Source organism: Hyla sarda, chromosome 3 (genome assembly GCF_029499605.1).
Source record: "Hyla sarda isolate aHylSar1 chromosome 3, aHylSar1.hap1, whole genome shotgun sequence".
NCBI classification, from domain to species: Eukaryota; Metazoa; Chordata; class Amphibia; order Anura; family Hylidae; genus Hyla; species Hyla sarda.
Genome location: NC_079191.1, coordinates 388,523,455 through 388,548,666, shown reverse-complemented (window position 1 = coordinate 388,548,666; position 25,212 = coordinate 388,523,455). Strand labels below are relative to the sequence as shown.

The following is a 25,212-nucleotide window of genomic DNA, read 5'->3' as shown; positions in this document are numbered from 1 at the left end:
CATGTATGTTGAGTCTGGATTCAAGTTACAATGGTCGGGAAAAGACCATTGTATGTTGAAACTATTGTATGTTGAGGGATCACTGTATGTGTTTCCTGCTGATCCGTATACACGTCACTTGATGTGTACCTCCAGGGTCTTCACAGGAGGTCTGTGGTATTGTTTGCATTGTAGAGTCCACGATAACTGCTAAAATGCAGCAGACGTTTTGTTTGACAGGGAAGTGAAGTCAGTCATAATGACGGCAGCAATCACAGTATAGGATGAGCTGGCAGCATTGATACTGGGATCCTGCCATTGGCACCACAGGGGGAGTCCACAGTGCCATCAAACACAGCACATAAATGAATGGGGTTCTGATCTAGGAAGCTATTATATGGTGGGGATAACATAATAAATCCCAATGTTTATGAAAACCATAGCAGAAAAAAAAATCACTAACTGCTGTATTTAACAGTTTTTATTTTTTCCAGATAAAGCAGGGTTTGCTGCGGTCAACTTTAGAGATGGAATGATTTATATTATAAATGAAGATAAAGTACACACAGTACGACAAGCGTTAATCATCATTGGAGAGGTCCAGCCATCTAAACACTTCCACATAACCAGCCCAAGTGACCAGAGGATCTCATGGAGTTATCAATGAGAAGTCGGCAATTCGGCTAAAGTTCCCTAAACTGCACCAAATTAACTGTGTTTGATTGCTTTGGGCAATAAGGACATTGTTGCATAAACATTCTTAATAAAAAAAAAAGCCTTAAAGGGATCTCTCCAGAGGATAGGGGATACGTGTCTGATTGCTGGGGAACCTCGCAATCTCCAGAACAGGGCCCGTCTCTCACCTCTGAACGCTCTGGCCTCCACCTGAGACGCACTTGTCTTTTGAGTGACGCACGATCCGCCAATCAGTGATTGGTAGAGCCAAAGTGCTCAGAGGTATATAGGGGGAAGAAAAAAATAGTCTCAATCCTAAAAATCGCTAGGGCTCCCAGCAGGCAAACACTTATCCTATGGATAGGGGATATGGTTTTAATAGCCGGATAACTTTGTAAAAATTTCTCTTTAGAGATTGCAGGGCATTAGGTCATCCCTTTCAGACACTTGGCCTTGGTTTAGTCCAAAAATTGCAGGTATTTCTGCTGCAAATCCATTTTTTTTATTCTGTAGATTTTACCTATTTGGGTATATTCACATGGTGGAATAAAATAGCCTGGTCTGTTCTTTCTGCGGATAGTGCTCGGCGATGCATTGCTGTCTATGAGACTATGTAATGAAGAGAACTGTGTCCCTGTAGAGGAATGTGAAAGGAAGGGGGGAAAATATGGTTTTGGAGGCGCTGCTCACAGGTGGTCATGAAACGAAAGACTCAGGCCGGCACAGGACAATACAGATTTTATTTGCAAACTAATGTGTTTCACCATGTACAGAATGCCTTCCTAAGGTCCAATAAGAGTGCTAAAAAAAAAGACCTGAGGAAGGCATTCTGTACGTGCCGAAATGTGTTGTCCGTACTTTGCAAATAAAATCTGTATTGTCCTGTGCCGGCCTGAGTCTTTTGTTGCGTGATCACCTGTGAGCAGCGCCTCCAAAACCATATTTTTCCCCACCACTTTTTACTGGTCGCCCCATGGGAGCCCAGCATGGGTTGGGAGTGCAGCAGCTCTACAGCAATCCTTTGAAATTGCACCCCACCACAATCGCATAACTATTCGGAAGAACCGAGGATCAGTTCACCATCACCAGAAAGGTGAGTATATCACTTAGGTGTGGTGGAGGGCTCACACCAAGCTGATATACATTAGAAGGGAGCGCCGCCTGGCCTTTTCTCTCTCCCAACCTCGTCCTGTAGAGGAATGTGACCCCCAGCACAGGGACACACTTTTCTGCTTTACAGCCAGCAACCTCTCACTCCCTAACCCACTGTTTCCCAACCAGGGTGCCTCCAGCTGTTGCAAAATTATTACTCCCAGCATGCCCGGACAGCCAAAGGCTGTCCAGGCATGCTGAGAGTTGTACTTTCCCAACAGCTGGAGGCACCCTAGTTGGGAAACTTAGTTCTGCAGGTTGGCACAGACTGACAGTCTGGGCTGCTGGGAGTTGTAGTTTTGCAACAGCTGGAGGCACCCTGGTTGGGAAACTTAACTCTAATCCTAACAGCAATTAGCACTGAGAGCGCTGAGCTTCTTTTTTTTTTTTCACTTCAACGGCCCAGCAGTCCCTTGCCCCCGCCAGATTATTCAAATGTGCAGAATGTTCAAATGTTTTCCAGGCGGACATTCCGCACATTTTACACCATGTGAACATGCTTTACATAAATAAAAAAAAGTAATGAGAAATCTGCAACATACATTGACAAGCTATAGAATAAAAATCGGCATCTTGGGGAGATTTATCAAAACCTATCCAGAGGAAATGTTGCGGAGTTTCTTTGCTTCTTTTAAAAAAACAAAAACAAAAAAAATAAAAAATAAAATCTGATTGGTTGTTATGGGCAACTTGGCAACTTTTCCTCTGGACAGGTTTTGATAAATCTCCCCCGTATGTCACATTCCATGCCGAAAATGTCCACAGTGTATGTGTCTGATCCCTTTGCCCTGTAATTTGCCCCAGATTTTACCTTGTGGACATATCTGCTGGTCTAGTGTAGCATACAGAACTGGTAAGTAAGGCTGACTGATCCTTAATGTGACACCTGTGTACCGTAAGTATTCATATCTGTTCCACCCAAGGCCTGAACGCAGAATGCTATTTTGTACAATCACATGTTTTTACTGATTTTCAAAACTACCTTTTACATTTTCTTTGTGAGTTTGTATGTGTCTGTTTTTATAGCAGCCATAAAAAGTTGCACTCAAATGCCTAGTGTCAGTGTTTTTTTTTTTATTGGCGGCATCATACTGGACGGAAAGGAATGTATAGATTATGTTGGAAAAAAAATTATATATAAAATAGTATTTGCACTCAGAGAATTACACATGTCCAGTTACAACTCAATGGAGCAAGATCAATCCACAATGTTTGATACATGACGATGATAAAGTTGCGAATAGTTTTGTAAGCCAAAAAAGGAAAAAACTAAAAAGACCCCCCCCACAAAACTGCTGTTTATTCTAATGTGACCAGAAGGGGATTGTTAACTAAATACACTGCTCAAAAAAAATAAAGGGAACAGTACGAGAAACACATCCTAGATCTGAATTAATGAACTAATCATATGAAATACTTTCGTCTTTACATAGCTGAATGTGCTGACAACAAAATCACACAAAAATTATCAATGGAAATAAAAATGTATTAACCCATGGAGGGCTGGATATGGAGTCACAATCAAAATCAAAGTGGAAAACCACACTACAGGCTGATCCAACTTTATGTAATGTCCTTAAAACAAGTCAAAATGAGGCTCAGTAGTGTATGTGGCCTCCACGTGCCCGTATGACCTCCCTACAATGCCTGGGCATGATCCTGATGAGGTGGCGGATGGTCTCCTGAGGGATGTCCTCCCAGCCCTGGACTAAAGCATCCGCCAACTCCTGGACAGTCAGTGGTGCAACATGGAGTTGGTGGATGGAGCGAGACATGATGTCTCAGATGTGCTCAATCGGATTCAGGTCTGTGGAACGGGCGGGCCAGTCCATAGCATCAATGCCTTCCTCTTGCAGGAACTGCTGACACACTCCAGCCACATGAGGTCTAGCATTGTCTTGCATTAGGAGGAACCCAGGGCCAACTGCACCAGCATATGGTCTCACAAGGGGTCTGAGGATCTCATCTCGTTACCTAATGGCAGTCAGGCTAAGGCTGGGTCCACACTACGTTTTGTCCCATACGGGAGCGCATACGGTTTTAGCTCCCTCCTGCCGTATGCGCTCCCGTATGGGACAAAACGTAGTGTGGACCCAGCCTAACTCTGGCAAGCACATGGAGGGCTGTGTGGCCGCCAAAGAAATGCCACCCCACACCATTACTGACCCACCGCCAAACTGGTCATGCTGGAGGATTTTGCCGGCAGCAGAACGTTCTCCACGGAGTCTCCAGACTTTGTTTGTCGCATGTGCTCAATGTGAACCTTTCACCTGTGAAGAGCACAGGGCGCCAGTGGTGTATTTGACAATCTTTGTGCTCTCTGGCAAATGCCAAATGTCCTGCACAGTGTTCGGCTGAAAGCACAACCCCCACCTGTGGACATTGGGCCCTCATGGAGTCTGTTTCTGAGTGGACACTTGCACATTTGTGGCCTGCTGGAGGTCATTTTGTAGGGCTCTGGCAGTGCTCCTCCTACTCCTTCTTGCACATAGGCAGAGGTAGCGATCCTGCTGCTGGGTTGTTGCCCTCTTACACGTCTCCTGATGTACAGGCCTGTCTCCTGGTAGTTTCTCCATGCTCTGGACACTACACCGACAGCCACAGCAAACCTTCTTGCCACAGCTTGCATTGATGTGCCATCCTGGATGAGCTGCACTACCTGAGCCACTTGTGTAAGTTGTAGACTCCATCTCATGCTACCACTAGAGTGAAAGCACCGCCAGCATTCAAAAGTGACCAAAACATCAGGAAGCATAGGGACGAGAAGTGGTCTATGGTCACCACCTGCAGAACCACTCCTTTATTGGAGGTGTACTGATATTGCCTATAATTTCCACCTGTTGTCTGTTCCATTTGCACAACAGCATGTGAAATTGATTGTCAATCAGTGTTGCTTCCTGAGTGGACAGTGGGATTTCACAGAAGTGTCATTGACTTGGAGTTACATTGGGTTGTTTAAGTGTTCCCTTTATTTTTTTGAGCAGTGTAGGTTTCCTTTTCTTAATGTTAGGTTCTCTCTAGCACAGTGGTCTCCAAACTGTGGACCTCCAGCTGTTGCAAAACTACAACTCCAAGTATGCCCGGACAGAAAAGCTAAGAGTTGTATTTTTGTAAGAGCTGGAGGTCCAGTTTGGAAACCACTGCTCTAGGGTCTTCCAGTGCAATGTAAATTCTGCGCTGTGTTCCCTTTCTGCAGGGCTCCCAGCCACCCACTGTGCAAGGGAACTGTCAGGGACGGTCCTATGGACATGAATTGAGGCATGCTACAATCCCTCCTTGCAGCCCCTTCTTTCTCAGGATTTCTAGTGTTCACAAATAGCTTATCCTAGTGCTTCCAGTTTTTGCAAAACTACAACTCCCAGCATGCCCAGACCGGTTAACCACTAGAACCCCTTGTGATCTCCAGTATAGGGCCTGACTTTCACCTCCCAATTACCGTAATCCTCAGCGCTCCAGCTCACACCTTCGGAGACGTGCTAGGGGATAAGATGTTTTTTGCCGGGGTACCCCTTTAAAGGGACACTCCTGAAATAATGAAATCGTGTAAAGCCAAGGGCAGAGACAGAGGCCATAAGCCAAGTCATGCTTGGCCCCCTCTGCTCCAGGCATTACACATCATATAAAGTCTTCCCCTGGAGTGTTCCTTTAATCATAACAAGGACTCCTGTGAAGTGTGAATAGGGACAAATACACCGTTCAGTTGTAATAGGAAAACCTGTTAGATCAGCCATAAGTTACTTCCAGTCACCATTAAAAAAGAATGTTACATGAGCGGAGCCATAAAGGGGTATTCCAGTCTGAAAATTAAGGGGAACATGGTCCACCATTTTAGGGATTGATATAGGCACAATCTGTCAGACCACCCCCCACACTGATCTAGTATTTAATCACCAATGCAGTGGGTAGGTAAATGCTTTAACCTGGAATACCCCTTTAAAAAATAAAAAGCTTTCCACCGGAGTACCCTTTTAATCAACTGGTGCCAGAAAGTTAAACAGATTTGTAAATGACTTCTATTAAAAAAAAAATCTTAATCCTTCCAGTACTTATTAGCTGCTGAATACTACAGAGGAAATTGTTTTCTTTTTGGAACACAGCTCTCTGCTGACATCATGACCACAGTGCTCTCTGCTGACACCTCTGTCCATTTTAGGAACTGGTCCAGAGCAGCCTATGTTTGCTATGGGGATTTTCTCCTACTCTGGACAGCTCTTAAAATGGACAGAGATGTCAGCAGAGAGCACTGTGGTCATGACATCAGCAGAGAGCTCTGTGTTCCTAAAAGAAAACCATTTCCTCTGTAGTATTCAGCAGCTAATAAGCACTGGAAGGATTAAGATTTTATTTTTTTTAAATCTGTTTAACTTTCTGGCACCAGTTAAAAAAAAAGTTTTCCACCAGAGTACCCCTTTAATAAAGGGCTTAGTACAGAGATATAAACCAGTGTTTCCCAATCAGGGTGCCTCCAGCTGTTGCAAAACTACAACTCCCAGCATGCCCGGACAGCCGTTGGCTGTCCGGGCATGCTGGGAGTTGTAGTTTTGCAACGGCTGGCGGCACCCTGACTGGGAAACCCTGTTCTAGCCACATACATACAGAGCATCAGTGCCCCCAGCGGATCCTGTTCGCCATGACCACGTCTGACTACACATTCAGTGTTAACATGTTTTATTTCCAGTAAGACAAACACATGGGTTTCCAATCTGTATCGGTAGCATAAGTTAGCAGATTTAGACACCATCCACAGAAGTATAACTGCTATATACACAAGATAGGACTGATTATCCGATATCCAAAACCGCCGTCAAAGTACATGTTGTCCTACCTGACTACGTACAGCGATTTGCGTTCTCTCTATAATCCGTGAACTTGCTATTTCTAATACATGAATATTCTTACAGATGACGTTTGAAGCTTAGGACAGAACTGGCATGACGACGCGTCTGGGATGAGAGTGAAAGCGTAAAGCGTCCTGGTCTCTGCGAATGCAGCCGGCTTGTGGGTGGTATTCTTATAAATAGCGACTCGGACTCGACAAGGTGTCCGCCATCACTGTGCGGGTATATATAATATATATATAGATAAAGGGTACACTTTCAATGAAAAAACAAATAGAACAGCTTAGACTTAAAGGGGTTTTCCAGGAAAAAAAACTATAGATCATCTGGATCCAGAAAGTTAAACAGATTTGCAAATGACTTCTATTAAAAAATCTTAATCCTTTCAGTACTTATGAGCTGCTGAAGTTGAGTTGCTCTTTTCTGTCTAAGTGCTCTCTGATGATACGTGTCTCGGGAACTGTCCAGAGTAGAAGCAAATCCAAATAGCAAACCTCTTCTATAGAGATGAGCGAATTTACAGTAAATTTGATTCGTCACGAACTTCTCTGCTCGGCCGTTGATGACTTATCCTGCATAAATGAGTTCAGCTTTCCGGTGCTCCGGTAGGCTGGAAAAGGTGGATACAGTCCTAGGAAAGAGTCTCCTAGGACTGTATCCACCTTTTCCAGCCCACGGGAGCACCTGAAAACTGAACTAATTTATGCAGGATAAGTCATCAACTGCCGAGCCGAGAAGTTCGTGACGAATCGAATTTACTGTAAATTCGCTCATCTCTACTCTTCTACTTTGCGCAGTTCCAGAGACAAGCAGAGGTGTCAGCAGAGAGCACTGTTGCCAGACAGAAAAGAACAACTCAACTTCAGCAGCTCATAAGTACTGAAAGGATTAGGATTTTTTAATAGAAGTAATTTACAAATCTGTTTAACTTTCTAGAGCCAGTTGATATTTAAAAAAAAAAAAGAAAAAGTTTTTTCCTGGAATACCCAATTAATGGCAAAAATGAGATTGCCGTCACACTTGCACTGCTGTACGCCTCTTCAGAATCTAAATAAAACCAGTGGATCTAGGAGTAGACTGTACGCCCCGATAGAGAAAATAGGGCAAACACTGCACATTCAACTAAAACATCTCCCTCTCGTACAAATCGACTAAATTCACCTACTTTTTAGATTACCATAAAGCAATAATAGTGGTTGCAAATGATTGGGTTAGTTAAGCACTTGTTAGTTTGGTATACGAGTACCCCCTATGTAAACTTCCATTACATGCAGGGCGGTGTGTATACTTAATACCTTCATACTTCCCATTACTAAGACAAATTAAGACAATACTTATCACCATACAGTTTGATATTACTTCCAATAAGTACAATATTTATTAAACATTTCTTCGGTTGTTTGTTACATTGTTGTGCAACAAATCACAATGTTCTGCAGCCACAAATTATATGCCGAGGATAAAGAAACTAGTCGCGCGTCAATCGTCGGTGAGGGGGGCGGCAGCGCGATGTGCTGCGGGAAGGCCTCCTCTGGGCCAATCATAGTGTAGTAATCTTTTCATTTACAGCTCTATGAGAAAAGAACTAGCAAAATCAGATCTTACATATAACATCTCACTAAACTTTATTGATGCATGGAAACTTGACAGACACTGTTGTGCTGTTTGATACAAAATGGCTTAACTTCATCTTCAGAAGACTAAACCCGAATCCTATCTAGGCCAATTTAAACCGGGCGAAAATTAAAAGGAAAAAACAAAAAAAATATATATAATAATATAAAAGGAGGGAGGGGTGAATAGATAGCTTAATCAGGGGGTGGATGAAGGGGATAGGGGGGAGACAGACGGCCCATTAATAAAGCAACAAAGGTTACACACAGAGAAACTGGCACACACGGGAGGGGAGGGGGAGGTTTAAAACAATTCTGAAAATGAAGTTAGCGGTCTTGAGTCAAGGGCATAAAAAAAAAAAAAAGTCAGTATTGAGCGTTTACAATCGCTGACCTTTGGGGAGACGGTAAGATTCTGTTGTAGTGCGGCTACATACAGTACAATTCAGGCAATTATTTTTTTTTTGTTTTGTCACTTAGGTTCAGATTAAGATTTCACTGCTGTGAGGAGGGAATGGGGTGGTCGAGGGGGAGGCAGGCCGTTTTAGCAGCATCCTCCGCCGGTCTGCTTGACTGGAGTGCTGGAGTTGAGTTTGACATTGGGCTTGTCCGGACCGCTGGCTGTGGCTCCGGGACCCATTCGCTTTTTGATCTCCGCAGCCATTGTCATGAAGGCCTGCTCTACGTTTGTCGCATTCTTCGCACTCGTTTCCAAGAATGGAATTCCCAGGGAATCTGCAAATTCCTGGAGGATGGAAGAGAGGGGAAAAAAAAACACAACAGTATGTGAGATACTGAACATGTTTACATTGATCAGTATAAATCTAATATAAATACTAAATGTTAGGTTCAATCCACATTGTAAATGAGAGCTCTAAGCCTGCAGCATATATACATTAAAAGGGGCAGTCAAGGGAGCAGAAAAGGTCCTGACCAGCTCTGCCCATGGTACCATGTGCATATAAAAATAAATATAATATAAAATATAAATATAATATAAAATATAAATATAATTTATATTTTATTTATATTTTATAATATAAATAAAGTATAAATAAAATATAAATAAAATATAAAATATAATAATATAAAATATAATATAAAAAATATATAATATAAATATATAATTATATATATATAGTGATCCCTCAACTTACAATGGCCTCAACATACAATAGTTTCAACATACAATGGTCCTTTCTGGACCATTGTAAGTTGAAACCAGACTCAACATACAATGTATAGACAGTCCAGATCTGTGAAATGTGTCAATGGCTAGAAGAACTGACCAATCAGAATGGACATTTCACTGGTAAAACTCCTGTATTACTGAAGCGTATGCACTGACTGGTGTCTGGTAGCGCCCCCTACACTACAGGGAGGTATTACATGTTCTGTACTCTTTACCTGTACCAGGGTTAGCTGCTCCTTTGGGCATCAGGTGAGGGCAACTCCATTTTACTTTGTTGAGGACATTGGGGGACATGTATCATTATTTGTGTATGGTAGAAGCAGTTTACCCCTTTTCCCGAATTCTAAATTATGAGCAGAAGTACTAAATTTATCAATCAAGCGCAATGAGCTTCATAAATTGCGGGTAAATGTAGTAATCTCCTCAATCCACTCTTTGGAAAATAGAATCAATGATTTAGAGCATCTTGCTACGTTAAGCCCAAGATGGCTTATATTTGCGCAAAAAAAACAGCTCCTGCGGCAACATTTTTGGTGTAAAGGAAAAGTACGCAGATAATAAATCCATGCGTATTATAGATGTCACCAAGATACCCTGATTCGGCCACATCTGGAGGACATGCTCTACCAAAACGTGCGCAAAAAAAGGGCTTGCACAAAATTTTGCGCAAAAAAACACACACAAAACAGGGGTAAAATCTTTGATACATGTCCCCCACTGTGTGTACTGTACAGGACCCCGAAGAAGCTCCTATCCTCTACATAGACCAGTGTTTCCCAAGCAGGGTGCCCCCAGCTGTTGCAAAACTACAACTCCCAGCATGCCCGGACAGCCGTTGGCAACAACTGGAGGCTCCCTGGTTGGGAAACACTGACATAGACAGTGATTTACAGCTCCCAGCAGATCTTTCTTACTTTTATATGTAAGGATTTGCTTTATCTATATTAGTTATCTACTTATTTTTCTTTATTTCTCACTTTTTCCTATTTTTGGATGACATTTTGGGGCTTCAGAACCAATTACCAGGTTTCCATAGAGTTCTGGTCTCAACATACAATGGTCGTCCCAGAACCAATTAATATTGTAATTTGAGGGAGCACTATATGTGTGTGTGTGTAAGAGGAATAAGGTGGAAAAGAAAAATTCATGGTTAGAACCTGCAAAATCAGCCGTTCCTCACCTTTGCTGTTGTGTAGTCAACTACTTTCTTTGTAGTCAAATCACATTTGTTCCCTACCAACAACTTGTTGACATTTTCACTGGCATAGCGGTCTATCTCCTGAAGCCACTGCTTTACATTGTTGAAGGATTCCTGAATAAAAAAAAATTTAATACAGGGGGAAATAAATGCATTTTCTCTCCACATACAAAGTCTCGAGTGCTAAGGCCCTTTGATAGAATACGCAGGTATACACTATAATATATATACACACACAATAAAACTCAAATAACTGCGCCCTCTACTGGTATCATAGCTGAACTGCCCATGAGTTGTCTTACATAACTGGTTTCAGAGATTATGGTGTTTGTAAGGAGGGGCGAATGGGTCGAGTTGAGTTATGGCTCAATTGTCAAATGTTCTTTTGTCTCATCAAAGATCCAAGGGGAGACTACAGAGAACTGCTTGGCACTTCTACCCCTGCACTGTAGAATCCGTGGGGGTGGCAGGAGCCGGAAACCCCAATAATAAAAAAAAAAAAAAAAAACTGGGAAAAAAAAAAAACTGCTTTGCTATAATAAGCATATTCAATAGTGGCCTAACATTGTTTACACCCATTATTCCACAAACCTATTTCTTTTCAGCTGCCTATAGAGAGCTCTGCAGCCCAGTCATCACTCCCATCAGTCCCTGTTCCAAAATAACTTAAAGGAGTACTCCATCCCAAGACATTTTATCCCCAATCCAAAAGGTCCTGCCGCTGGTTCCCCCCACGATCTGTGCAGCAACCGGCGTTCGTTTAGCTGGATCATGACGTCACTGCCGCGTCCCATGTGACATCACGCCACATCCCTCAATGCAAGTCTATGGGAGGGGGCGTGGCATATGCCACGCCCCCTCCCATAGACTTGCATTGAGGGGGCGTGGCGTGATGTTATTAGGAGGCATGGCCGTGACATCACAACCCCACAGCCCACTCCAAGTGGTCAGAACAAAATGTTCTGAACACTGGGGCAGCGGAGCACCCCTTTAAATCAAATATGGCTTCCTCCATAGGAAGCAGACTAAGAAGATACATATGCAGAACCCAAGACTCTGGAGCTGACCATGCGCCTCAGTACTGCTCTTACATATAGCTTAAAGGGGTTATCCAGGAAAAAAAAAAACTTTTATATATTATAATATAATATATATCTCTATATCTCTATCTATCTCAACTGGCTCCAGAAAGTTAAACAGATTTGTAAATGACTTCTATTAAAAAATCTTAATCCTTTCAGTACTTATGAGCGTCTGAAGTTAAGGTTGTTCTTTTCTGTCTAGGTGCTCTCTGATGACACGTGTCTCGTGTCTCGGGAAACGCCCAGTTTAGAAGAGGTTTGCTATGGGGATTTGCTTCTAAACTGGGCGGTTCCCGAGACACGTGTCATCAGAGAGCACTTAGACAGAAAAGAACACCACAACTTCAGCAGCTCATAAGTACTGAAAGGATCAAGATTTTTTTTAAATAGAAGTAATGTACATATCTGTTTAACTTTTTGGAGCCAGTTGATATATAAAAAAGGAAGTTTTTTTCTTGGATAACCCCTTTAACAGTTTTATGGGGCTGACCAAATACTGTGTTGTAGGAAATTAAAGATTCTGCTTACCTGGTCTGTCACATCGTACACAACAATGATACCGTGCGCTCCTCTGTAGTAACTGGATGTGATGGTTCGGAATCTTTCCTGGCCGGCTGTATCCCACTGTTTAGGAGAAAGGTTTGACTTTTATTACATTTGAAAAACATTAAGAAATTATTAAGAAAACTCTCTATTATGTGCTACAATCTGGCATTCAGATTTATTCTCCTTTTACACCAATGGTTGGAGTTAGAGATGAACCACAACCTACTAGGATTATGTATAAATAGGTGCACATCTAGATTAGCAGTTCTTTTTTGCAAGAAGCTTGTGGTCTGCAGGCCTAAATGAATAATAATACATATTCATGATCCACACTTCGTATTTTGCGCTTACCCGCCCATCTCTATTAGATTCTGGGATTACATATAAGGCCAAACTTTAAAATGACACAGAAAAGTATTCAAATGAAACGTGGAGCATTTTTTCTATTAGATTTGTATTACGTTAGCTAAAGCTGCACGTATAGGACACAATGGACAACACTGCCACCTGGTGGATAGACTGGTTTCCACACGATACCCGACTAGCAGATCGAACAAGTTTTCCTTTTACACTGGGAAAGTTACTAAATGTACACACTGAACATGACCATGGATGTCCCTAGCCAGACACCAAAACTGTGTCCTGGATGGAATGGAATAGCAGAGCAGACTACACTATTCCATCCAACCATCACTTGCCTCCACTTAAAGGGGGAACTCCGGTGAAAAAATAAATAAAAATGTTTTCAAATCAACTGGTGCCAGAAAGTTAAACAGGTTTGCAAGTTACTTCTAGTTAAAAAAAAAAAAAATAAAAAAAAAAAAATATATATATATATACATATATACATATACACATACACATATACACATACACATATACATATATATTTATATACATATACTTATATACATATACACATATATACATATACACATATATACATATACACATATATACATATACACATATATACATATACACATATATACATATACACATATATACATATACACATATACATATATATATATATATATATATATATCTCTTAATCCTTCCAGTACTTATCAGCTGCTTTATGATCAACAGGAAGTTTGTTTCTTTTTGAATTTCCTTTCTGCCTGACCACAGTGCTCTCAGCCTTTCTCACAGTAGGAGAAAATCCCCATAGAAAACCTATCCTTCTCCGGACAGTTCCTAAAATGGACAGAGGTGTCAGCAGAGAGCACTGTGGTCATGATGTCAGCAGAGAGCACTGTGGTCAGACAGAAAAGAACTTCACAAATTTCTCTGTAGTATACAGCAGCTGATTAGTACTGGAAGGATTAAAGGGGTTATCCAGGGGAAAACTTTTTTTTTTATATATATCAACTGGCTCCAGAAAGTTTAACAGATTTGTAAAATTACTTCAATTAAAAAAATCTTAATCCTTTCAGTACTTATGATCTTCTGAAGTTGAGTTGTTCTTTTCTGTCTAAGTCCTCTCTGATGACACCTGTTTTGGGAACTGTCCAGAGTAGAAGAAAATCCCAATAACAAACCTCTTCTGCTCTGTGCAGTTCCCGAGACAAGCAGAGATGTCAGCAGAGAGCACTGTTGTCAGACAGAAAAGAACAACTCAACTTCAGCAGCTGATAATTACTGTAAGGAATAAGATTTTTTAATAGAAGTAATTTATAAATCTGAAAAATGCAATGTAGCCCGGACCTTCTAGGTGAGTATAAAATGGATATACGAGGATCGTGCTTCAATAATAATTATCATTTATTTATAAAAATAAGATTTCATCACTTCTCACAGGGCCCTTGTGAGAAGAGCATACATAATAAAAAGGCAACCTAACAATGTATTAGGCAATAGTATTAAAATTAAAATTCTACACTTTGCATAGAGTAATAGAATAAAATAGAGTAAGAGCTGTACCATACAAATATATTAGAAAGTTGCTCTTCTAGATGTTTAGGGTAAATATGTCCCTTTTTTGGATACAGTGACAAACAGTCTGTATTGATAGCAATTGTTACCGGTCTGTAGATTGTAGCTCAGGCGGTGAATATTGCTCCCGCAATAGCTGAGTGTCCGTAGTATATACAGTCCACTGTGTGGTGCCTCCAATTATAAGCCTGGTCCAGTAGGGTCTGAGCGTGGTGGCAGTCGCTGTCGGATAAGGCGCTGGCAGGCGCCAAAGATCGTGATGGTGTCCGGGGACTGCTGGCGCTGGCGTGCGCTAGAGTTGATATTCCTCACCGCTTCATTGGTTGGAAAACAGGACCATATACTGGAAGGCTGGAAGTTCACCTCGTGGTGCCGGCATCTGACGTCAGAGCCGGGATGGTTACAGCAGGATAGTTGCACCGGGATGATTGCGCCGGGATGGATCTGAACTGCTGGACCGGGTGGATAGCAAAGCGAGAGCACAAATGATGGTACAGTTCATAGAGTGTAACTGGCCATAGAATTTGGGCACAGTTTTAGTACTGCTATGCCAGTAGATAAAGACTAGACGCGTTTCAGGGTTGTATGATATAACCCTTTCCTCAGTAGTCATAACTACATAAGTAGTTTTCCAACCAATGAAGCGGTGAGGAATATCAACTCTAGCGCACGCCAGCGCCAGCAGTCCCCGGACACCATCACGATCTTTGGCGCCTGCCAGCACCTTATCCGACAGCGACTGCCACCACGCTCAGACCCTACTGGACCAGGCTCATAATTGGAGGCACCACACAGTGGACTGTATACACTACGGACACTCAGCTATTGCGGGAGCAATATTCACCGCCTGAGCTACAATCTACAGACCGGTAACAATTGCTATCAATACAGACTGTTTGTCACTGTATCCAAAAAAGGGACATATTTACCCTAAACATCTAGAAGAGCAACTTTCTAATATATTTGTATGGTACAGCTCTTACTCTGCTATTTTATTCTATTACTCTATGCCAAGTGTAGAATTTTAATTTTAATACTATTGCCTAATACATTGTTAGGTTGCCTTTTTATTATGTATGCTCTTCTCACAAGGGCCCTGTGAGAAGTGATGAAATCTTATTTTTATAAATAAATGATAATTATTATTGAAGCACGATCCTCGTATATCCATTTTATACTCACCTAGAAGGTCCGGGCTACATTGCATTTTTCTGGTTTCCCTTCTTTTAGCAATTAAGGTATAGTTGCTTGCCCTGTTTGACCTCGGTGCGTAATAGTTGTGAGCTGCACACATCCACATAGTTTTTTCTAATTTATAAATCTGTTTACCTTTTTGGAGCCAGTTGATATAAAAAAAAAAAAAAAAAGTTTTTTCCTGGAATACCCCTTTTTCCTGGATTTTTTTTTTTTTTTTAACTAATCTTAATCCTTCCAGTACTAATCAGCTGCTGTATACTACAAATAAATTTGTGAAGTTCTTTTCTGTCTGACCACAGTGCTCTCTGCTGACACCTCTGTCCATTTTAGGAACTGTCCAGAGCAGGATAGGTTTTCTATGGGTATTTTCTCCTACTCTGGACAGTTCCAAAAATGGACAGAGATGTCAGCAGAGAGCACTGTGGTCAGGCAGAAAGGAAATTCAAAAAGAAAAAGAACTTCATGTTAATCATAAAGCAGCTGATCAGTACTGGAAGGATTAAGATTTTTTTAATAGAAGTGATTTACAAATCTGTAACTTTCTGGCACCAGTTGATATAAAAAAATAAAATAATATAAATATATATATATATATATATATATATATATATATATATATATATATATATATATATATATATATTCCAGTGGAGCACCCCTTTAATGTATACTTTTCCCAGAACATACGCCAATTGGAGGCCGTGTGAACAAAGCTATGACATGACCTCCATTCTGCATCTACATGATTGGTCTCCAGCCAACGGCTGTCCGGGCATGCTGGGAGTTGTAGTTTTGCAACAGCTGGAAGTCCACAGTTTAGAGACCACCGATGTAGATGCGTTTTGCTCAATGCCTCTTATAGATTTAAGTATCTGCCATGTTAGCCTTGCTGTTTACTGCACAGAGGCCATGACTGGAATATGACAGTGCAGGATTTCAATGTCAAGGCTATGTTCCCATGGCAAATATTTCCATGAGATAACGTGGCAGAAATCGGAGGCATACCCTTGGAATTTTGTGGGGGTATTTCACTCACATTTTGCTGCAGTTTTATACAAGAATTAGTCTCAACCAATGGGGCCAATTCACACTGTGGCTACTAGATGCCTATTCTGAGCAGAAAACACATCAACCTATATTCTGATTAAAATCAATGTGGTATTCAGGGGTATTTCAACACAAAATACAGTGTGTACAGCTTTGGATTTATAGTAAGTCATCTTTACATATTTGATCAAATACATACTATGGAGAGATTTGTTAAATGTGCACTGTCATTAAAATTACTTTTTACTATTGCACTCCTTATGGTAAATAAAAAAAAATAAAATAAAAAAATTTAGTATTTGTTTTATTTGTGCTTAAAAAAAAAAAAAAAGCTGCCACTAGGTGTCTCCCTACTTGTCCAGAGCACATTTCCCCCCCCCCCCCCCCATCTCTTGCACAGACTTGCTTAGCAGAAGTCCAAAATCAGGAAATGCAGCCTTAGACAATCATAGCTAATCTCATACACTGAACTACACCGGGCTGTGTGTAGCAGAGTGAGGGAGGAAGTTCTCCCCTGTATGGCTTCAGATTAAGTCACGCCTGCTGGGTAACGCCCCTTCCCAGTCTTTGAATCTGACTGACTGAGCAGAAAATACAGAGCAATGTCAAGGTAGAAAACTATAAAATAATAAAAATAAAGGCAGGGGGTGGTTTATCATGAGGGGGGCAGTGACCTGGGAGGATTATAAAATTTTACAAGATCATGAGAAGTACTCTCTAACCTCTTAAAGACTCAGACAATTTTATTTTTACGTTTTCATTTTTTCCTCCTGGCCTTCAAAAGATCATAACTTTTATATTTCCATCCACAGACTAGTATGAGTGCTTGTTTTTTGCGCGACCAGTTGTCCGTTGAAATGCCATCACTCACTTTACCATAAGATGTATGGTGCAACCAAAAAATACTATTTGTGTGGGGAAATTAAAAAGAAAAAAAAAACGCAATTTTGCACATTTTGGAAGGTTTCGTTTTCACGTCGTACAATTTACGGTAAAAATGACGTGTTCTTAATTCTTTGGGTCAATATGATTAAAATTATACCCATGATTACATACTTTTCTATTACTGTTGCGCAAAAAAAAGAAAAGAAAAAAAAAAAGAAAACTTTTTAACCAGATTAGTACGTTTAAAATCTTCCTATTTTGAAGACCTATAACTTTTTCATTTTTCCGTATAAGCGGCCGTATGAGGGCTCATTTCTTGCGCCGTGATCTGTACTTTTTATTGATTCCATATTTGCTGATATTAAATTTTTAATACATTTTTTATAAAAATCTTTTGGGAAAGGTTATAAAAAAGCAGCTATTTTGGACTTTTTTTTACGTTCACGCCGTTCACTGTACGGTATCATTAACATTTTACTTTAATAGTTCGGATATTTATGCATGCGGTGATACCAAATATGTATATAAAATATTTTTGGGGGGTGAAATAGGGAAAATGGGACCATTTACGTTTTTATTGGAGGAGGGGGTTTTTAAATTTTTTTTTTTACTTTTATTTTTACACTTTAATAGTCCCCCAAGGGGACTATTTATAGCAATCATTCGATTGCTAATACTGTTTAGTGATATGCATAGGACATAGCACTGATCAGTATTATCGGTCATCTTCTGCTCTGGTCTGCTCGATCGCAGACCAGAGCAGAAGACCCGTGGAAGGAAGCGGAGGCAGGTGACGGGACCTCCGGCTGTCATGATGGATGATCGGATTGCCGAGGCAGCGCTGCGGGTGATCCGATCATCCATTTTAATGACCGCGATGCTGCAGAAGCTGTGATCTGTATTGATCACAGCATCTGAGGGGTTAATGGCGGCCTTCTATGCGATCGCGGATGTCGGCCATTACCTGCGGGTCCCTGGCTGCAATCAGCAAGGCGGGACCTGCAGCACATGACCCGAGCATCGCTCCGATGCTCGCGGTTATGCATAGGACGTAAATGTACGTCCTGGTGCGTTAAGTACCAGCTCACCAGGACGTACATTTACGTCCGGTGTTGTTAAGGGGTTAAAACCTAAGTAGAGGAAAAGTTGACCATTTTCTCAGAGCAACCAATAAGATCATTTTTATTTTTCAGTGGCCTTTTCAAAAAAAATGAAAGAAGCAATATGATTGGTTGATATGGGCACCCACCCCGTCCACAGTGCAGACATTTAGCAGGCAGAATTCCACTTGTAGCACCAAGCCCCATTGCTTGTGTCATGGGAGAACAAACCTCAATATGAAGAAAAGTGTACTGGGGAATTTCCACAGTGGAATTGTGTCGGCAGAACGGACGTCTGCCCAAAGAATGAACATAGGAGACAACGCATGCCCATGCAGTCCTACCGCCAATGGTTTGGCGGGGCCCGCGTGCGATAGAATCTCCACCTGGAATATCTCTGGGCAGAGCGTAAGCAGTGTGGATGAGGCCTAAGGGTATGTTCACACTGCGGAATTCCGCACAGTGAACATTACCATCAGTGTGAATAGGTCTTCCACGAGACCCATTCACACTGCAGAATTTCAGCGGCGGACAATATCACCAATTAAATTGTTCCGCCCAATAAAACAACATGTTCATTGTTACGGCGCAGTGCCCCGCGGTCCTACCGCCGAAGTATCTACGGCGGCCTCACGGAATCTCCGCTCGTAGAGATTCCACAGTGTGAACAAACCCTAAGGGGTTGGCTGATCGCTTCCATAATTAACTGTACCTAAAAATGGAATCTGATTGGCTGCTGAGAACTATGCCACATTGCACCAGTTTTGATACATCATCCCTAACGTGTGATCCTAACTAGGGTAAGGAAACAGTTATATCATAATTTTTTTTTCCGAGAATCTATATTGTGATTGCAGAAACCCTTTTAAACCTGCTGCGGAGATAACCCCATTCACATGTATGAAGTGGATTGTTCTAGCTGCAGAATTCTTTGAAATAAATCTCACGCTTGTTACTATAGCCATCGCTATAGATGCTTTTATCTGCTCCCGTTCATCATGGCTGAACACTGTAGGATTTATCTGAAGAGAAGGCAGCTGCGGCTGAGATCAGTGTCAGAGTTACATCTCCTCCTATAAATCAGCATCCTCTTTATTAGGATTCCTCTCTAATGCACGAGCGAGCAGATTAGACACTAGTGGGATCCGACCACTTATCGCGGATACAATAACGGCCGTCCAGGATGGTAACAATGTAGCAATTAGCGGCTCGGCGCTTCCACGTCTTCACAATAAACACTCAGCAGTTACTTACTATCTGAAGTTTAATTGTTTTCCCGTCTAATTCTATAGTCCTGATTTTAAAATCCACACCAATTGTACTGATGTAACTTTCCGTGTATGTGTCATCCTGCGGAGAAAACAGAAAGGTTCTTCATTAGTATCATACTTCATTATGTTTTATGCATCATCTGTATTAAGCATCTCCTTCCATTATTTCTAAACTTAACACAAAACACAACATACAATAAAGGTCTCATGTTCACATACTAGAAAAAAAAAAAAAAAAAAGTGTACAATTTTTATTTAAATCCTTTTTTCCAGCCAATTACATGGGAAAAAACTGCGTTTGGTTTTTAAAATACCTTGAACATACATTTATAGTGACGGGATAACGTAAGAGTAGTGTTCCAGAAAAAGCACCACCCATTCCTTGTCTCCGATATTGGACAGTTTTTATACCATAGCGTACCTTAAAGGGGTTTTGTAGCTTTAAATGGGTACTTCACTGGGAAAATTTTTTTTAATCCACTGGTACCAGAAAGTTAAACAGAATTGTATATTACTTCCATATAAAAATCTTAATCCTTCCAGTACCTGTCAGCTGCTGTATGCTACAGAGGAAGTTCTTTTATTTTTGAATTTCCTTTCTGTCTGACCACAGTGCTCTCTGCTGACACCTTGGTTTGTCTCAGGAACTGTCCAGAGCAGGAGAGGTTCGCTATGGGGATTTGCTTCTGCTCTGGACAGTTCCTGTCATGGACAGAGGTGTCAGCAGGGAGCACTGTGGTCAGACAGAAGAGAAATTTAAAAAGAAAAGAACTTCTTGTGAAGCATACAGCAGCTGATAAGTACTGGAAGGATTAAGATTTTTATATGGAAGTAATTTACAAATCTGTTTAACTTTCTGGCACCATGGTTGATTTAAAGTTTTCCACTGGAGTACCCCTTAAAAATTGGGTTGCCTATCCTCCTCGCCGATCAGCTGATTTAGGGTCAGGTCACATGTGTCATATCTTGCTGCTGCATATTTTTTATTTAATTTTTCACCCATTGAGGTGAATGGATAGCAAAATAAGCTAGGTATTTCGATACCCACCTAACCCATGTGTAGGAAAATACGCAGCAGCAAAAAACGGCATGTGTGACCCTACCCTAAATGGGCCAAGGAACATATGAAGGCGCTGCAGCTTACAGGCATCTTTTTTCGCACCTGTACTATACTATTTGTGGCGAGAGACCAAGGTATTCTAATGCTGCTCCATCAAAGTGCGCCTGCAAACGCTGTACTATTTGTAGCAGCAGCGTAAAGTTCTGCAGAGCATCTGTAAATAAAGGAAGCAGCAGCAGAGACACAAGCAAAATGGCCTCTAGTCTTTGTGGGGGGTCTCAGGGGGTCGGACCTCTGCCGATCTAATATCCTGAGGATAGGCCATCATTTTTTTCAAAGGCTGGGTAAACAAAGCAGGAGGAGATGAAAGGAGCAGCAGCAGCTTGGGTCTCCAATGAAACCTATAGGGGGCGATGGAAGCCGCAGAGTTTCTGCAAAGGCCTCTCTGACAGCTGCTAGAGTTAAACCATATAGCAGTGTTTTCTAAACAGTGTCAATTGTTTGCAAAACTGCAACTCCCAGCATGCCCGGACAGCCTTTGGCTGTCCGGGCATGCTGGTAGTTGTAGTTTTGCAACAGCTGGAGGCACCCTGACTGGGAAACACTGCCAAACACACTCGCGTGCAACTCTATCTGCCCACCTGCACTCGACTTTGTCTCCTTTGGAATTATTTATTAGGAAGTCCCCAGGACTGATCAATTACTCTGTCTGGGCATGCTGGGTGTTGTAGTTTGAGGCACCCTGGTTGGAAAACACTGCCCTATATATCCTTTAGCAGAGACCACATAGTCAGGGTTTTGTCCAAAATCCTTTATCCTCAAATATGTAACACGGGGGGGCAGAATGAAGATCGCACCCTCTGACTTGAATTCCCTGCACTGCAGCATCCAGAACAAACAGAGACCACATTTTCGGTTCCCTTTCTTTTTGCCTGATGAATTATGTATGTCTGTACTGGTACCTGATCTACCTGGAGTGGAATATGATCCCAGATACCTTCTTCTCCGCCGTAACCTTATTCCCTTCATTTTACAAAATAAATCTACCTTGGCTTCCACTCCCGAGTGTCCCAGATAAAACAGAGCACAATATTCTATATAACAGAGCAGGAATCAAGGACAATCTTGTTAGTAAGGAAACTACGGTCCATGTACGGGCAAATGGTAGAAAAAAAAAAACAAAGCCAACCATGATGGAGATTCATTACATGTGAACAGGGCTCTAAGATCTGTGCCCAGATAAAGCTAATAGACCTTACAAACTGTTACTCTCTACTCTGGTCCTAAACAACTTATCCCCCTATAGAAGACTAAAAGTGTCTGTCCCTTATACATAGTCCTATTAAAGTAACGTTAATGGATGACCAATTCTCAGGATAGGTCATCAATATCAGATCTATGGAATAGGGTTTGACCGATATCGGCCGATAATCACGATTTTGGACGTTATAGGTATCGGCAATTACCTTGCCGATAATCTGATAATGCCCAGCCCACCGCGCTTCTGGCTCCTGCTGCATCCTGCGTTACACTGTGCGCAATGACGAGCGACGTGACGCGACGTCACCGTCAGTGCGCACAGTAACAGCTCAGGAGGACGCCACCGGAGCCAGATGTAGGGTGGACCCCGGGAACAGGTAATTATAAAACCGGGGATGGGGGGGCAACGGGGCCGGGCGGTGCGGTGTGCAACGCGGTGGAGCGGGCGGTCGTGATAGGACTCAGGAGGACCCCCGGACAGGCAGGGGAAGAGAAGCGGGAGGCGGCAGCGGCCTATGGCACCGCAAAAACCGCTGCAGTTTATTGATTTAAGGCGCCTGCTTTAAATCAATGATCTGCAGCGGTTTCGCGGGGGGGATAAATAGCCGATAACTAGAATATCGGTATAAGTTATCGGCTATCGGCCCTAACCTCCACAGAGTATCGGCCCTAAAAAAACGATATCGGTCGATCCCTACTATGGAGGGCAGAGGACCCGGCACCCATACCAGTCAGCTGTTCGTCGGAGCCATGATGCTGACAAACACCGTGAAACAAGGAGGATTAAAATGGCTGTGGAGGTTGTATAGGTCCTATACAGCTCAGACCCTGCACAATGTATAAAGTTATAGACTTCCTCCCTAGTTCACTGTGTATGGCGGCATGCCAGCTTTGAAAAACAGCTGATCAGCAGGTGTGCCAGGTGCTGGCACCCCCCAGTCTGATATTAAGGACCCATCTTGTGGATACATTTCTCACATTTGGCCTAGAAAATCCCTTTAGGATACTTCCACACGTACAGGATCCTATGCAGATTTGATGCGCAGGATTTGTAACTGCAGATTAGAAGCTGAGCTCAGTCATTTAGTTTACATTGAAATCTGCAGCAGAAAATCCTGTGCATCACTTATACAGTATTCTGCACATTTTTTATGCTCAGGATTTAACCCCTTACGGACACAGGATGTAAAATGTACGGCCTGGTCAACTGGTACTTAGCGCACCAAGATGTATATTTATGTCCTATACATGATGCGAGCACTGGAAGGATGCTCACATCATGCACGTCATGTCCCAGCGGCTATCAGCAGCCAGGGACTCGACGGTAATGGCGGACATCAGCGATCACGCTGATGTCTGCCATTAACCCCTCAGATACCGTGAGCAATACAGATCACGGCATCTGCGGCAATACGGCACTTTGAATGCATGAACAGATCACCCGTGGCACTGCCGCGGGGATCCGATCATCCAAGATGGCAAATGGAGGTCCCCTCACCTGCCTTCGTCCATCCCCCAGGGTCTTCTCTGGTCTGACATTGAGCAGACCAGAGAAGTAAATCGCTGATAATACGGATTAGTGCTATGCATATGCATAGCACTGAACAGTATTAGCAATCTAAGGATAAGTAAAAAACAAAAATCCCCCTCAATAAAAATGTAAATCGCACTTTTTTCTATTTTACCTATTGGTGTCACTGCGTGTGTAAGTGTATGAACTATCAAAATATAATGTAAATGATCCCATACGGTGAACAGCGTGACAGCTGTGTTCTGATCACATCAGATTCCACCACCACCCCCCCAAAAAAAAAAAAAAAAATGCGATTCAAATTGTCATATGTACCCAAAAGTGGTCTTTAAAAAAAAAAAAAAAAAAAAAAAAAAAAAAAAAAAGACTACAGATCACTACGCAAAAAACGAGCCCTCATACATCCCCTTTATACGGGAAAATTAGAAAGTTATAGGTGGTCAAAATAAAGCAATTTTAAACATACTTATTTTGTGAAGAAAAGTTTTTTTTTTAAACACGGTACAATAATAGAAAAGTATGTAATCACGGGTATCATTTTAATCTTATTGACCCACAGAATAAATAAACATGTAATTTTTACCATAAAGGGTGAAAAAATAAAACTCCAAAATTTCAGTTTTCTTTTTAATTTCCTCACAGGTACTCATTTTTTGGGTTTGCTGTACATTTTATGGTAAAATGAGTGATGTCATTACAAAGTATGGATGGAAATATCAAAGAATTATGAATTTTAGAAGGCAAAGAGGAAAAAACTAAAACGCAAAAATAAAAATGGCTGTCCTCTTAAGGCCAAAATGGGCCATGTCCTTAACCCCTTATGGACTCATTTCACCTTAAAGGAGTAGTCCAGTAGTGAAAAGTGGTGAACAACTTATCCCCTATCCTAAGGATAGGGGATAAGTTGCAGATCGCGGGGGGTCCGACCGCTGGGGCCCCCCGCAATCTCCTGTACGGGGCCCCGACAGCCCGCGTGAAGGGGGCGTGTCGATCCCCGCACGAAGCGGCGGCCGACACGCACCCCTCAATACAACTCTGGTGCTGCCTTCGGCAATCTCCGGCTCTGCCATAGCGATGTATTGAGGGGGCGTGTCTGCCACCGCTTCGTGCGGGGGTCGACACCCGCTACAGAGAGATCGCAGGGGGCCCCAGCGGTCGGACCCCCTGCAATCTCAAACTTATCCCCTTATCCTTAGGATAGGGGATACGCTTTTCACCACTGGACTACCCCTTTAAGGACTCTGCAAATTAAAATTTTAGCATTTTCGCTTTTTCCTCCTTCCCTTCTAAAAATCATTACACTTTCAATTTTGCACCTACAGACCCATATAAGAGCTTGTTTTTTGCATCACCAATTGTACTTTGAAATAACATCACTTATTTTATGATATAACCTGCAGTGAAACCAAAAAAAAAAAAATAATAATAATAATTTGTGGGGTGAAAAAAAAAAAAAAGCCATTTTGTAACTTTTGGGGGCTCCCGTTTCTACACAGTGCAATATTTGGTAAAAAAATGACTATCTTTATTCTAGGTCCATACCAAATTTATGTAGGTTTTATTTTATTTTAATACTTTAAAAAATTTTAAACTACATGCACCAAAATTTGTATGTTTAAAATTGGCATCTTTTGACCCCTATAACGTT

At 41.8% G+C, this 25,212-nt stretch overlaps 2 protein-coding genes across 7 annotated transcripts in view; one reads left to right on the top strand and one right to left on the bottom strand.

Moving 5' to 3' along the window:
• Positions 1 to 3,091, top strand: part of CEP68 (centrosomal protein 68) — a 35,051-nt gene extending 31,960 nt beyond the window's left edge. For all 6 annotated transcript variants that reach the window (XM_056567942.1, XM_056567943.1, XM_056567944.1 and 3 more), the window contains one exon: positions 474 to 3,091. The gene's annotated coding sequence lies outside the window, so the exon portion shown is untranslated. The remainder of the gene's footprint in view (positions 1 to 473) is intronic.
• Positions 3,092 to 7,989: 4,898 nt separating this feature from the next.
• The window catches only part of RAB1A (RAB1A, member RAS oncogene family), a 52,716-nt gene continuing 35,493 nt past the window's right edge, over positions 7,990 to 25,212 (bottom strand). The window contains exons 3-6 of the mRNA XM_056567941.1: positions 19,697 to 19,792; positions 12,258 to 12,353; positions 10,630 to 10,761; positions 7,990 to 9,002 (exon numbers count right to left, since the gene is read on the bottom strand). Of these exons, the coding sequence (XP_056423916.1) occupies positions 8,802 to 9,002; positions 10,630 to 10,761; positions 12,258 to 12,353; positions 19,697 to 19,792 (525 nt within the window). The 3' untranslated portion in view covers positions 7,990 to 8,801. The remainder of the gene's footprint in view (positions 9,003 to 10,629; positions 10,762 to 12,257; positions 12,354 to 19,696; positions 19,793 to 25,212) is intronic.